Below are 15,735 nucleotides of genomic sequence, written 5' to 3'. Positions count from 1 at the left end.
CAAACTATACAGCTTGTGTGTTTTTGTTCCATTCCTAGCGAAATCGAGTCAGATGCAGCATAAGAAGAGAAAACACTTATCTCCTGGTAGCCAACACCTTGTCACAGACCGTTGTGCTTTGTACAGCTTTGGGGATGCATCGGAAAAGCTCCACTTAAAATGGCTGGTAAAGTGCCACATTACCTCGTTTAGACCAGATGAAAAATTTGGGGCCAGACCTATTGGAATTAATGGGCATCATCACCTCAGTTGTGAAATCTCCCCCCTAAATAGGGTTTTTTTGGTCCTAGACTGAGCAGATTCAAGTTTTCTTAGTGTGCATTACTGTATAGGATATATTATATAGGATTAACATGTCTGCTGTAGTTATCTAACACTGGGTTTCTCCTATATCTCTAGAGCATTGTTATTCCTGCCTCAATCCAATGGCAAAAACAAATGGATAATGCCCTCCTGCTGTAAACCAAAGGATGCTCTCAGCATCCCCAAAGCATTCAAACGCAACACCAATGCCAGTGCTCTCCAAAACAAGAGGCGCCTTTACTGTTGGCGTGAACCCTCTTCCACTAAATTGATTTTTGCAAGAATCGCAGCAGCCAGCAGCCGTGCTTTAATGTGTAAAGCGGCATTGACAGCCAGGCAGGGCTCTTTCCATCCTGTCGAAAATGTTCCCTGTGTAAAATTTTACTCCTGTAGAGGTCCCTGTTATCTGTTATTACCAGGCCACAGCTGCGAGCTCTTGTGCTCTAATTAAGTAGAGCATTGTCCCTAATGAATAGCACTTTTTTTGGTCCTCGAACTTCATAGTCCTAAAAGTTTTCCTGTCTTTCACTGCACGTGCCATTTGGTTGGAGGTGGAGAAAATACACCGTTATTTGCTGGTTTGCGACTTGCAGGTGTGGCTGGGAAGTAGCAAAGTAAGAGAGAAAACTCTGCTGAATGCTTGCCTCCTGCTTTAAAAATCAAATCAGCGTTCAAGACCGTGCAAACTAGCCTGTTAGTCTGGGCAGACACGCTTATGATAGATGTCTTTTTTCCTTGGCTGTGCCAGAATGGATTTAAAAGACGGTTGAGATGCCTGAACCACATCCCCACGGCGCTGGTGGCACGGGATGCTGGGAGGTAGTAAGAGGCAAACCGGAGACCAAAGGGCGACCTTTCATTTTACCCGCTGCTCTGCCTGGCTCGAGAGATTTTGGGGTGAACGGAGGAGAACTCCTGACACACAGGACACTCCATCCCTCCCCGGTCCCGTGTCACAGGGTCCACGGGACCAACTGCTTTCAGCACAGGTTGGTGCTTGTAAACACACACACAATGGTGTGTATGTATATATACATATATATATGTATGTATGTATGTATATACACACACCTGAGAACAACTTATTTTCTGGTCTGAGATTTTGCTTTCTAGCGTGAAAGTCTGATTTTGAGTAATTTTTTTTTTTTTATTTCTCCTTTCTCCCCCTAGTATCCTCTTACGAAACTAAAGAACTACAAGACTGAAACTCCGACTAAAATCTAACCTTTGGCGACAGATTCAGTTAAAATCACGAGGGTGTAAGAATTACCAGACAGATTTTTTTTTTTCCTTCCTGCCTGTGCTCCATTTAAGGGAACCTGATTAAAGACAGGATTAAAACGCTCCGTAGCCATCGCTGCGTGCAGCGACGGCGAAGGCGGGGTAGGCTTCGTAGGCTGCGTACGTCGCTAGATCTTGTCCCATAGTCACGGCTTGTTTGAGCTGGGTGGCTGCAACCGTCGCAGCTGCGTTAGCAATGGTATATCCTGCAGCGGAAAGGAGGGGAAAAAATGCAGATTAATGGAAAACCTGTTCAAAATTCACCATCGCCTGGGAGCTTTTGATGGCAGGACTTTGCTGCCGATGGGAATGACGTAGGGAGCAATGGGTTTATTAATGGGAATAATCTAATTAAATAGGTCATTTCTGGCATGTTTTTCTCCACGTTAAAGGTAATAAAAAGAAGCTGGAAAAGTACTGCATTTTCTCACCTGTTATTTGTTAAACACCCTACTTGAAAAACGTCCTTCTCTGTGGCATATTTTTTCCTTGGGCTGCGATTATTTCTGAGCTAAGAGGGTGTTAATGGTGCCCTGTACCCGTGCCCCAGTGCATGACGTGAGGAGGGCAAGAAAATGAGGGAATATAGAGGAAATCTGGGCAGGTTTTGTAGGGAAAATATGGCTCCGATACCTTTCACAGTCAAAATGCATAAAATTCAGGACAGCCACATTAGAGAGGAGGGAAAGTCCCTCTATGCAACATCGAGGAGAAAATATTTAGTAAACTGGATTTTTTTTTTTCTTCCCATCAGTTTCTAATGGAAAATGTGGTTTCAACACTTGAAAATTTTCCATGGGAAAATGTTGGCTTTGCTGGTTTAAAATGAATCACTGGGAAAACAAACGTCGTTTGGGGCTGGTTTGTCTGAAAGCAGGGGATAGCAGCTTTTTGACCAGACCACAATACTTTGTTGTGAAAGAATCGGATTAAGACAAAGCCCAAATTGGGGAAGAGCAGCTGGGGAATGATTGGCTCTCTGCTGGACCAGGCTCAGGCTCTGCTGACAAACTACATCTCCCAGGGTCCAAAATCTCTGACTGACCAGCTGGGCAATGGGAACAACTCAATGTCAGTCAGAGCCGAGGTCCTCTTGGTGCAGGGAATGGAGATATTGGGCAACACTGAGAGCACGTTGTCTCGTCGGAGGAGTCACCTTTGGGGAAAACACGAGAAATTTGCTGTAATTTGAGTATTGTGTCTGCTCAAAGTATCTTCTTTGCACCAGCAAAGCAAGGTGCGACCTTTCAACTAGGAATGGAGAAATACGTCATTTAAAGAGTATCTGCCACCATCATAAGAAAAATGAGCTGCCACCTGGGCATGGCCTGAGCTGAGCTGGACTTCAGCAAGCCCTGATCAAGGACTGGTGTGTGTTGCAAGCAGAAAGTTTAATGTATGTCAATTTGTTGAGTTTCCAAGACAAATAAATAAGGGCGGATGAAAGAAAAAGGAGAGATTATAATTAAGCAGTAAGTGGAAACTGAATTCAATAAAGAGCCCATTTGGTTTCCACGCTGCGGAAGCTTGCACAAACCCAGACAAATTGATTTTTCTGTGGCTTTTGCGGACTCTTGTGGCAGGAAGCCGGATAGATTTTTTTTTTTTTTTTTTTAAAATCCATCCTTGAGACACTCCAAACAACTCAATAGTACTGACTAATGCATTCCTCATGTGCAGTTTGGCATGAGTTGCTCCCACTACATCAGAATCACGGTCATGCTGGAGAGCACGGTCAATGTAATGCCTGCGAGCTGGATTCCTGCTCCCAGCCTGTGTTTTCCATGACTTCCCAAGATGTTTTGGGCAGTTTCAAAAGCTGTTGAGTATGAATTCCCAAACTGGGAAAAAAAAACCTTCCGGGGGTGGTGAGAGCTGGGATCAGATCCTAACTTTCACGGTTGCATCGCAACAACCCTGTGCAGCGTTACAGGCCTGGGGCAGAGCAGCTGGAGAGCTGCCCAGCAGAAAAGGACCTGGGGGTGTTGGTCGACAGCGGCTGAATATGAGCCAGCAGTGTGCCCAGGTGGCCAAGAAGGCCAACAGCATCCTGGCCTGTATTAGGAACAGTGTGGCCAGCAGGACTGGGGCAGCGATTGTCCCCCTGTACTGGGCACTGGCGAGGCCCCACCTCAAGGGCTGTGTCCAGTTTTGGGTCCCTCACCACGAAAAAGACATCGAGGGGCTGGAGCATCTCCAGAGCAATGGAGCTGGTGAGGGGTCTGGAGCACAAGTCTTGTGAGAAGCGGCTGAGGGAGCAGGGGGTGTTCAGCCTGGAGAAAAGGAGGCTGAGGAGAGACCTTAGCGTACTCTACAACTCCCTGAAAGGAGGGGGTAAAGAGGTGGGGGTCGGTCTCTTCTCCTAAGTAAGAGGCAATGGGACAAGAGGAAACGGCCTCAAGTTGCTCCAGGGGAGGTTTAGATTAGATATTAGGAAAAAATTTTACACTGAAAGGGTTATTAAGCATTGGCACAGGCTGCCCAGAGAAGTGGCTGAGGCACCATCCCTGGAGGTACTTAAAAGATGGGTAGACGTAGAGTTTAGAGATATGGTTTAGTGATGTTTTCTGTCAGAATTAGGTTGACGGTTGGGCTAGATGATCTGAAAGATCCCTTCCAACCTAGGCAATTCTATGATTCTATGATTTCTTTGGCAGATGAAATCAAAAGTGTTGGTTCAAAAAGAGCTGGGGGTGCTGGGGGAGGATGAATGGACCGTGAATCAATCAACCATTCATCTTTGCAGTGAGGAAGATCCACGCTATCCTGGGTGGCATCAGCCAGACTGCAGCCAGGAAGGATCATCGGGTATGCCAATTCTGGATCCTGCATCCTATCAGGGGCTCCCAGTTGAAGGGAGGCATCCACAAACTGGAAGGAGGCGCATACCTGGGATGGGGTCCAAGCAGTGGTGGATTCCCATCCTTGGACCAACTTGCCCGGACACGGCCCCAGGCAACCTGCTGTATGTGTGGCATTGACCCTGCTGGGAGCAGGGTCGGACCAGAGAACCACCCCCCACCCTGGTGCCTCCAGCCTGAGATGCTCTGTGGTAAGCACACCGTAATTTGGGTAGTCCCGATATAGAGAAAAATTACCATATAGGCAATAAAGATGCCATACACATAAGTAACACAAGTCAAGGTAGAGGGGTGTGGGGGAGCACAGCCAGGCTGTCCTCAGTGGCCAAAAATGGCTTCGTTCTTGACATCCTCAAGGAAGCAGCAGGCAAAATAAGATTCCCGGAGACCTTTGCTGTACAGACCTTCCCATACCTGGAAAAGCTGGGGCTGCAGGAGGCACCTCTGCTCCTTCCGTGGGAATCCCGAGCGTCTGAAGGGTGTATTCTGCTGCGTAGGTTTTGGCTTCATCGATATAGGCACTGAGCTTAGGTGGCGTGAAGGGATGTCTGTGAGTACAGCAAAATGTCAGCTTGTTTCTGGTTTTTGGTTTTTTTTGCTCTAGGACTTTCCTGCAAGATGTTTTGATCCACTCATTGGTGGCATCATCCCGCGTATCAAATGGAAACATTATTTTACTGTGCTGATGCATTAACAAAAAAGACTCTCCTCATAGTAGTCCAGCTACTTTGCTGAGTTTATCAGCCCTAGCATTTTGGACACAACGTCCTGTCAGAGCACGCTGGGCATTTTCAGTCCAAGAGAAAGCCTGCTGAAGTCTGGATTTTTCTTTAAAATACACAGCAAACAATGTTTTAGGTCAGAAATGCTTAGAATCGTATTTGGAACTGAATTGTCAGCAAGTTCCTTCGAGCTGCTTTCTTTTTCCCCACAAGAGCTAGCATATGCTTTATTTTTGTACTAAAAAGCGCCCTTTTGCCTGATCATTTCTGGCTTTCTCTAATCTTTGCGCCACCAGAGAGAGAGCACTGAGCGTGGTAGACATCACTATCGGTCCGGTTTAGTTTGTGGATGTTTTTCTCCTAATACATAAATACATATATATATAGAGAGAGAGACCTGTGAAATTGTATTTTGAGGAGAGATGCTAGATAAAATGGAATTTAAAAAAAAAAATCCTAAACCCCAGAAAACCTCAAATAGTTACATACATGGTGGGATTCTGGCTGGCAAGGGCAGGGATGGTGATTTTGTACAGGAAGAGCTGTCTTTGGTCTTGGCCAATTGCAGAGTGGAGCTGGTAAACAGGTTGTCCCCAGTTGTTTTTCTGGCAGATTTCTTCTAAGATCTAGAAGGGAGAAAAAGGATTTTTTGCTCGGGTTAATTGCCGCTCAATAGCCTTCTCGCCCAGCTCCAGCCCCTGCACCGGTCAGCTTCCTTCCCTCCAAAGGGTTTTCAGGGGTGCCGTGGCAGCTTCCCCAAGGCTTAGCGAAAGAAACATAAAATAAATGGTTGACAGGATACTACGTTCACCTTGAAGTATAAGATTCATCCATTTTTTTTATATTTTAAAGACCTGTGTAATTCCTGAAGTTAATTACTACCCCGTTAAATTGGACAGCTTTGTCCTTTTGCTGATTAGCTGTTTTATTCTGTTATTGGTGTGGTTTTCTTTGAATTCTCCCCAAAAACTCTATTTGTGCACGTCTGTTTAACAGTGCTAAAACACTAGGGTTGCATTCATCTTCACTGCTCTGTTACCTCCCCGGCTTAGTGGTTTACAGTGCATGAAAACTCCAAATAGTCTCCTTTTTTTTTTTAAAAAAAAAAAAGAAAAAGAAAAAAGGCAGTGTTTCCATCCAATTAATTATACAGGCTTCAATAGGCGATTTCTGCTTCTAGTTGGAAAGAGAAACGCTGAACCGCGTTGCCCCCAGCCTTAGCACAGCTTATTCCATGGTAATTGGGAATCACTGTCCAGAAATTCTCTTGCTTTGGCTTTGGGGTTTTTTTTTGTGGGTTTTTGTGGTTTTTTTTGTTTTTGTTTTTGTTTTTGTTTTTTTAACCCACTGCGTGTGTACTGTCCCAAACGGGTTTGAAAAGAGCGTGGTGTTCCCGTGCCTCCCTGTGAGCAGTGTTTGGACCAGTTTGGTTTTTTTTCAAGTAGCTCCACCAGACCTGACACTCAGCTGGGAAGATGTTGGGTCTTGGGGCTTTACGGCACTGGCTGTGGGTCGGATCCCAGACCCTCGGGCGCCTCCAACCTGTGTCTTTCTGTGGTCTACCCTATTTAAAAATTACACTTGATTTTATTTAGAATGAAAGTGTAACATTTAAATGTCAGTGCTGCTTTTGATTTTGTAACCCTAGCTCCAACTGCAGTTTAGCACTTCATAGTGTAAATTAGAGTAGTCCATTACACTTTTTGCTATAGCAACACCTGTCCCCTGCTGTCCCAACACCTTTATATGGATGTCAGTTTTATAATGTTACACCAACATTTAAATCCTCAAGAAGGCAGATCTACTTATTAACACCGGGCATCCCAGCTAGGCAATGGCAACGAAATCCATCATTTTAAAGATGCTGTTGAAACGGTCTCAGTGCAACGGATGGGGAAGCCGACCAAGTTGCCAGGTATTAATGAGGCTGTCCTATTAATAAGGATGTCATGAAGCAAGCTGTAGCTGTTTAGGACCTGCTGTTTTAAAACAGTAACAGTGGGGGGATTAGGGAGCTCAGCTGCTGGGAAAAATGTGCCCCAAAAAAACAGCGTTGCAAGGGCCCGGCGCTGTTACTGCGCTGTTTGACATACAGGCAGCGATGGTTTGGCATAGCTGGGAAGATGAAAAAATGCATTTCACTTGCCCTAAGGTGGTGCAGCACTGCTTAGGCTATTTCACCCCTCTTATATGCTGATAAAATAGAGTAAGGGGACTGTGAAATTTTGCAGGGAGGGGGCGAAAAAACCCACTTTCCAGTTTTCCGGGGGAGAAAAGGATGTTTTCATACACTTCAGCGAGCCAGATGCTGTGGCAATTGAAGTATCAATAGGCAAAGATGTGCTTCAAAATTCAGGGTGAAGTTAGTTTCTCATGTTGCTTTGGATGATGTAAGGGGAAAGGAGCTGCCGCCAGAGCCAGACCCTCTGAAACTCGGGGAATTTATTCTGGGTTTGTTGTCCTCAGCCCTCATCCATCCAGCTGGATCCCAGTCCCACACGCACAACCACATCAAAAGCCTCCTTGAGCAACCAGAGTTTCTGTGCTGGGCTGGGATGTGCAGGCAGTCAACACCTCTTTCCCCATAAATGATTTTAAAATGTACATTGTTTTCCTATATATGCACATTTATTTCTTGGTAAAGCCCCGAGCGAGGCATCCTGTTTATCAAACCCATTTTGGGTGAGAGTTTCTTCACCCTCAGTGCTTTTATGGGGCGACAGCCATAGCTGGATTTCATCTTACACCCATGGGCATTTATGAAAGCTCCCCTCCGAGGGAGAGCAGACACCGTAATACCACAATACCGTAGGTATTGCAAGATGGAACTAGTAATATTTTATTTTTTTAATGCCTTTTTGAGATGCAAAAATGGTTTTAATTATCAGTCCCCAGTGCAGATTCAAGCAGGGGGCCGTTTCCCCAAAAGCATTTTGGGCAAAGACAACCTCTGGCCGGGATATTGACTCTCATTTTCGCGCACGCACCTGAGGAGCGAGTTTGATCCCTTGGGGCTTTAGCGTGACGTGGTTCATCGGCGTGAGCTCCATTCCTGGCAAGAGGTCGTAGAGTTTATCCTCTCCCCTCTTTTCTCCTTTGAGCTGGTATCCGCGCCCCAGGCCCGTGTACGCCAGGTAGCCACGACCTCCCAGTCCTCTAACTCCCGCAGCCCCTACAGGTACATTCATGTAAATTTCTAGGAATGTAAGAAGGCATTAAACTGAATCAAATCACCGGAAAAATTACCCTGATTCTCGCTGAAATGGAAAAGTTAGACCCACTCACTGGGTTTGGGAAGAAGATGGGCAGGAACCTACCACAGCCTGCTGCTGGGAAAACCCAGGGTCAACATTGACACCCTTTCTCTTCGGGCTCATATGCTTGGACAGGTGAGGTTTTCTGGGGGGAAGCCCTGCTTCTTTATGACCCAGTTTCTATCTTCTCTGATCATTTTGGTTTTGTGGCATCTTTCTACCTAGATTTGTTGTTGCAAGGCAGAAAGGGGACATCTGATATCACTTGCTACCCACCAGTGTAATTTCACTGTCTTGAGGAATTCAGAGTTTATACATGGCTTATATGAACTAAAAGACTTTTCCCCCCACCGCGTTGTGATTCCGTTTTTCCTCAGGGAGCCCTACTTGGGAGTCTGGGGAGACTGTAAGGCAAGAGAAGGCTGGTGGGTTGTCACATCTGCACCTTTCCCAATGCAACCTTCGTAGAAGCTTCTTTCACCTGTGCAGGCAAAAACATGGGGGGCAGCAAGGGGATATTCCCGCTCCCCTGTCCCCTTCCTTGGGAAGGGGGAAAAATTCGCCAGCACAGTCCTTGCCAGCCCTACCAGGGTGCCACACAGGGTGCCAGCCTGCCATGGGACCTGGCCATGGGCTTGGGGACACAAGCTGACTGCCACAGGCATCGTCTTTGGAAGGAAGATCAAATGGGCAGATTTATTTGTTTTTTTTGCTAACCCCCCAAGCTTCTGCACTTACCAAATGATGACTGCAACAATATTTAATTTGGGGGTACCTGAGCCTGGGAATTTTATTTGGTTCCAGGTGTGGTCACCCAAGATCAAAGGCAGCTTTCAGAAATACTCTGTTTTCATAGACTGCTTATTATTAGGTTAATGATCCCTCCCCGAAAGGAGTCCATCTCCCAAGGCTCACAATTAATGGCTTCCTTGATTTCAGTGCTGGTTCCCTACCCTGCAACAGGGCAATGCGAGACCTCCTTGGGAAACTCCATGGCTTTGGGTCAGAAAACACCAGGACTGGAAATACTTTCCCTGTGACCTTCAAAGTGAAGCGGAAACACAGTGGAGAGCTGTGCCGGTGCCTGGTTGAGGAAGTTGGCTCTGAAGGGGGGAAAGGAAAGCTGTTTTATTTGGTCTTCCCCGCTGGGGCAAAACCAGGAGGATTTGTGTTTATTTATGCTGGATCGAGGGCAATCTGGACGCTCTTTCAGGCTCGCTCTGGGAAAATGGTTATTTTTTTTATGCCCTGCTTGGTCTGCTGGAAGATCGCTGCACCTTTAGGAAGGACAGAGTCTAAAAACTGTTTTCCATCCCTCTCTGAAAGAGGTCCAGAATCCAGGGCAAAGCCAATGCCCTCAACACGAGTCTAGGGAGCAGCCACCCAAGCCCCGGCAGAGATATTTTGCTAGAGCTGAGTATTGGCATGACAGGAGTTACCTCGGATGGACGGGGGCCGGATGATGCTCCTGTTGCTGAGCCCCTTGGTGGCAGGGAAGTGGAGGTTGGGAATAGCTGCGTAGGCTTGGGGTGCGTAGAAAACTGGGGCACCCAGGTAGGCAGTGGCGGGGTCGTACACATGTCCGAAGGCGTAGGTGTATTCTCCTTGCAGCATGGTACCTCTGCCGCCTGTGCCCCGGGTGTATCTGACGTAGCTGTCCTTGTCAACGGGTTTGGCTAATGTCACCTCAATCGGGGACCCATCCAGCACCTTCATGCCAGAGTGGTGTGGAGAGAGCACGGGAGAAGCACAGGTGTAAGTCTCCAAAATGCATGGGGATTATCCTGCCTAGGGAGGCATTTTCCCCACATGGTTTGCTAATGGGATGGGAAGATGCAGAAAACCATCCCAAAAGAGCCAAAGTCTCCCTCCCACAGGTGGAAGAAGGCACTGGCTGGGTGAAGGCCTAACGTGTTGAGAGCACCCAGCCCTGACCCTAGCCAGGAGAGGCTCCATAACCAAAGCAGCCTAGTTGTGAAGCCTTCAAAAGGCTTCGCTTCCCTGCAAAGCAGCACATAAATCAGTGAGATTATATGTGCTCCTATGGAGAATAGCAATAGCACTAAAAATAGGAGCGGCGTTAACACCTCTTTGGGAACAGCTCTTGCATTACAGTGCCGTGAATTACATGTAGTGCAAGAAGTACTAAATACAGCAACCTTCTTGCAAATCCGCATCTGAATTTGGAGCAGATGTTTTGGGTTGACCTTGTTTGTCCCCATTTGCCATTCGCATGCTGTCCTGTGAGTGTTTTTGTTGGTAGACGTGGAAAAAAGATGTGAATGTGAGCCAAGGGAGCTCATAACCCCTTGTTTGCGAGTCCTTGTTTCGGCTTTGCTCTGCTTTCTGTTTTTTTCTTGAGCAGCGAACTACACTCTGAGCTGGGCAAACATTTAGCACAAATGCAAGGAGCAAGAAGCCAAAATGAACAGTTTGTGTGCATCAGAGCTGCTGAAAGGCGAATTCAGAGGTATAAAAGCAGCCTGCAAAGAGAAAATAGGGCTAACACCTTCAGGATGTTTCTGTAGCTAATAAACCAGACGGCTTTGTTTCAGTTGTGTATAATACACTGCACATAAGCCCCGTGAATTAGCATTTACAGCAGCTTTACCTTCCCATTCAAGGCTTTCATAGCTTCCACCGCATATTCTCTTTTATTGAAGTGCACAAAGGCGTAGTCTCTAATTTTCTTTACTCTCTCTACCGCACCTGCAGAAAACGTTGAAATATTCGTTGGAAATGGGTATTAGTTGGAAAATACAGATCTGAAAGAGCAACTGAGTTGGGTTATGAGCCCTTGGAGAACGAATGCTGATCAAAGGTAAAAGAACAAGCGGGCAGTGTCTTCTTACCTCTTAGGATGTATATGCCATGAGAAAGTAAATATATAATGGTTGTAGAATTTCAAGGCAAACTGGAAGTATTTGGAGTCAGGCACCAGTAAGTTTCCCCTTAAACTGCAGTGTTTTTTTCCCGTCCAAAATGCTCTGTTGGACACTACCTTGGGTCTTTTGTCTCCCTTTTGTGACAGACCACCAAGACCAGATGGCCGAGCAGGGCATGCAACAGCCCAAGGTTTGGTGAGCTACAGGTAATGTCACCATGTGATCGCCATCTCCGTGGTTTTGTACTTCCATCAGACATGTTACTCAGGGGCAGCTTGAGCAAAGCTGATAACTCTGCCATAACACATGGAGGATTTTATCTTAACCATCGACTCAGGATGTTCAGCAAGAACAAGCACCCAGTCGTGGGGATGGGTTGGGACCGATGGGGCAGCATGTTTGGCCCTAAGAAACAGCTTTTCCTGCACGAGTGGGGCATCCCTGGGATGCGGCACCAGGTGGTGAGGGATCCCCATCCCCAGGGATGCCCTGACTTGCCTGGACACAGCCCAAATCAGTCTGCTGCAGCTGCGATGTTGGCAATGTTGGGAGCAGGGTTGGGCTGGAGACATCCAAACTGCTGCCTCCAGCCCAAGTCTTTCTTACACCTCTGTGATTACCCAAAACAATTCAAATGTAAACGGCTTCTTGTTCTTCTCTTCTATATCCACCCTCTACACCTTTCCCTTTCCCTAGTCAGCTGCTCTGCCACCGGGAACTTCCCAGCACTGAGATACTCAGCACTAGTAAGTTTGTCTCCAAAATAACCACACTGATCCCATTCCCTGTGGTCACAAGCTTTAGACATCTGCCTTTCCTTCTCTAATTGTTCATCTTCCCCGCTCCTGTGAGTTGGGAAGCACATTGTCAGCCACCGAAACAGTAATACCCCCAAACACATCCTTTAGAAATATATGCTGAACGACTCTTCTGTTGGCTTCTTACCCTTTAAAGCTGAACAGGTGCACAGGGAAATGTCATATTGCCACAAAAAGCACTTAACTTAAATAACGGCAGGAGAAAATATATTTCTTTGGAGTTCAGGGGGAGTCATTAGGAGCTCCAGTGGGCTAAATGAAGCCTGTCCCAGCCTATAACCTGAGCAGCCTGCACGTCTTCAAAATGACACCAGAACGGTAAGTAGCACTTTGTGTCCTTCTGGGGTTGGAGAGTGATTTTCTAAGCCCAAAGTTATGGGAGTTATATGCTGATGCCTTGTTTACAAGTCAAGGCTTTAATGAACTCTCTGTGTGTTGAAAATCCCCCTTCTGCCTCCTTGAGAGCGCGCTTTGTTACTGATCCTTGCCTGAGCCAAAAATCCTGCTCTTCCCTGCCTCTGCTGGGGCAAAGCGATGTGACACCCACCCTCAGGTCACCTCCACGTAGAGACTGTCCGTGTGACATTACAGGGGGAATATTGTCCCCTTCGGTACATTTGGAGAGCATGACCTTCCTGCTGGAAACTTTGCCAGGGATGAGGATTTTTGCCAAAATCTCTGGGGAGCAAGAGCAGGGCTTTTCAGTGACACAAGTGATGCGTATCTCTACAGAAGTCATCGGGCACTGAATTTGGCACAGGATTAAGGGGTGATACTCGTACTATATTACAACTTGAGAGGCAAAAGCAGCATTCCTGGTAGTGTCTGTAGAGCCTGTAGCGATGTGGTAATTGCTCTGCCATGGGGACTTCTGGATTGTAACTCCTCCCGTTAGGATCGTTTTTTATTGGGTGGCTTGTTGTTGTCAAAACAGGTTCTTAATGCCCTGGATCAAATGTACGCTTCAGGCAAATAGCACTGAAATGCGGCGCAATGAATAAGGCAGATAACCAAGGAGAAGTGAATCATTTCAGACCCTTGCTGGCTTTTTTGGTTGTAATCTCACTGTGACTTAGACTGCATTTGCTCCCTTCAAAGCTCAGGTTTTGCTGCTCTGATGCACATTTTTTTTGAAAGCACGGCACACAGAACGGTATGCCTAATTTTATCCACAACAAATAAAGCTGTCCATTTAAAAAAATAAAAAGAATTTCCAGCATAAGTAAAATGCTAAAGCGACAAAAGGAAAATTAAAGATGATACAGATCTTCTGTTGTTGTACTAGAAAACTTGTTTTAGGAGCAAAGCGGATGACTGTTACTAAAGTGTCAAAGGGGCATAAATGTGTTTCTGGGAAGTGCAAGGAGTTCAATGTTCAGGAGCAAATAAAAGGAGGAAAGAGTTAAAAGTGTGGGACGATACATATTTAACTCAGGTAAAACGGGATCTCTAGCAGCTTGATGGTGACTGTATTAGTATTAGTATTTATTAGTATTGGTATTTTAGTATTAGTATTAATTAGTATTAGTATTAGCCAGAAACACGAGAAGGACAGAAAAGGCACCTCATAAAGACCTTTGCATCACAACCTAGTACAAAAAAAAGAAATGCATAGAACAGAAATGAAAAGTTAGTGAAGGAAAAATGGAACTCTGTAGTGTATTTTAAAAAATTAATAGAAGGAAGTGAATAGGAACAGGATGATAGGGGATTTCACATAGCCAAGCATAAGTTACTAATGCCTGATGGACTGTGTGGCTTGGAGAGCTGCAGAAATGGGTTATTTTTACTTTGTTGGTTTTGGGTGGAATTTCCTAAAGCTGGAGCAACTCAGAAGTAAAATCTTTGAAAGCCAGCAGGATTCTTATTCCCAACAAACTTACTGGCTTTTTGAAAAATCTCACCCTAAGGACATGCAATATTCACCACAAAGGAATACTGTCATATTCTGTGTTAAACGGTAAGCACTGATTATTCACAAATTTACAAAAGAATGCGGGGTATTTTTGTATGAAAATGATAGAATTCAGAATCTAGTCAGATTAGATAAAAAGTGTTTGTGTTAAACCACTCTATTTCTATCATCAGCCCTTGCCATGGAAGAAGAATGCTGAAATCACCCAGCTGTTTCACCAACTCTCTCTTTTTAAGGAAGACCAAAATGACTCAAAATCATTTTTACGACTCAGGCATTCCCATGCAGTATTTTGGATCTCTTCCAGTTGCCAATCATCCTAAAAAGGTTAGTAGTGTCATTAGCTGGAAATTAAGAAGCCCTCAATGGGATGACATGATGTGCATGTTGGGTGGGAGCCTTCAGCCTAATGAGAATTTTTGTGGTGTTACACATGAACATTTTACAGTGGAAAAACCAGTTATTTTTATCTCTTCCTTTGGTATTTTATGAATGGAGAAATGTTTCCGTTTGCAGTAGCAGTGCTTATTTAGGAGCTACCGCGTCAATGGGTTCCTACCTGGTTTGATGTTGTTGAACTCCTTTTCTATGGTCTCTTCAGTGGTCGAGAGCATGAGGTTCCTCACGTAAAGAATTTTTACCGACGACATGGTGTCTTCATCCACCTCCACTTCTGGTTCTGCCCAGTCAACAGCGATAGGGTGTCCCCACAACTGGATCCTTCCTTTAAAGGGATTGGCATAGTCAGTGTCAAAGAGGCTTTGGTTCCTCCCAGTTCTGCTCAGAGACTATTTCATGAGCCGTATGAACAGGAGAATAGGCCAATTCTACAAATAGGGCTGAGATAAGCCTTTCTAGCTCCAGGCACGGCTGCTTCGTTAGCTCATTTCCAAAAGCAGATGGTCACACTTTCAGCGTGCTCCCCCTAATACCTTAGATGCTTGCAGAAATGCAGCGTCCAGAATTAAAGAAATGAAAATATGGCATGATTCACGAACGTCTGCGTTCCCTGGAGTGCTCTCTAAAGGGAAATATTTTAACAAACTTATAAAGATCCCTCTTGGCTGCAAAAGTTTCATTCCCTAGGTAATAGGAGAGGGATCCAGAAGTTCTAGCTGGATGAAATGAAATAGTAAAAGCAAGAATGTCTCTGTGTGCAAGTATTTGAAATCATGTGGTCCCTGCAGGGTGAAGGTGCAGCAGGAGTAGTAGAAAGGAGGGACGCAAAAAGTAATGAGGCATAAAACAGGGTGTGGAGGAGAAGCCCATTGGCTCTGTAGACACTGGAACAAGCTGTCAAGGGGCAGAGAATAAAAAGAGCAAATAAAGAGGTAGATAAAGGCGATGGTGTCGCCAAGTTATCACGCTGAGGTCCGTAATCATTTGCTTTGAGTAACCTAATTTGTTAAGTAATTGATTAGTCAATTAGTGATATTTAATATGTAATGAAAACCGACTACCACAGCCTTGTCTCAAAGCTGTGGGAATGGCCGTGATGAGCGGCAGGACACTGGGTAAGGCAGAGGGACCTCTACATAGTGGTGGTTTCTTCCCCTCCTGTCTTCAGACGGCAACGATGCTTCCTTCCTCCTCTTTTTTTTCCTTGTCCCTTCTGCACGTCTTGCAGGGAGGTCTTCCTCCCTTTTCAGGAGTGGTTGAAATCTGGTTACCCACAAATATCTAGAGCCCCAAGTTT

The 15,735-nt window shown here is 45.7% G+C and overlaps 1 protein-coding gene across 6 annotated transcripts in view; it reads right to left on the bottom strand.

Annotated features, from left to right (window-relative positions):
• Positions 1–843: 843 nt before the first annotated feature.
• Positions 844–15,735, bottom strand: part of A1CF (APOBEC1 complementation factor) — a 28,765-nt gene continuing 13,873 nt past the window's right edge. For 4 of the 6 annotated variants that reach the window (XM_063339101.1, XM_063339102.1, XM_063339106.1 and 1 more), the window contains 7 exons: positions 14,599–14,763; positions 11,033–11,130; positions 9,861–10,131; positions 8,155–8,363; positions 5,657–5,793; positions 4,860–4,993; positions 844–1,790 (listed from right to left, as the gene is read on the bottom strand). In XM_063339101.1, coding sequence (XP_063195171.1) covers positions 1,639–1,790; positions 4,860–4,993; positions 5,657–5,793; positions 8,155–8,363; positions 9,861–10,131; positions 11,033–11,130; positions 14,599–14,763 — 1,166 coding nt within the window. In that variant the 3' untranslated portion in view covers positions 844–1,638. Of the gene's footprint in view, positions 1,791–4,849; positions 4,994–5,656; positions 5,794–8,154; positions 8,364–9,860; positions 10,132–11,032; positions 11,131–14,598; positions 14,764–15,735 lie in introns of all 6 variants that reach the window. The other 2 variants (XM_063339104.1, XM_063339103.1) reach the window with 2 other exon arrangements.

The sequence above is a fragment of the Chroicocephalus ridibundus genome, chromosome 6 (genome assembly GCF_963924245.1).
Source record: "Chroicocephalus ridibundus chromosome 6, bChrRid1.1, whole genome shotgun sequence".
In the NCBI taxonomy this organism is placed as follows: Eukaryota; Metazoa; Chordata; class Aves; order Charadriiformes; family Laridae; genus Chroicocephalus; species Chroicocephalus ridibundus.
This window is presented reverse-complemented; position numbering and strand designations above follow the sequence as displayed.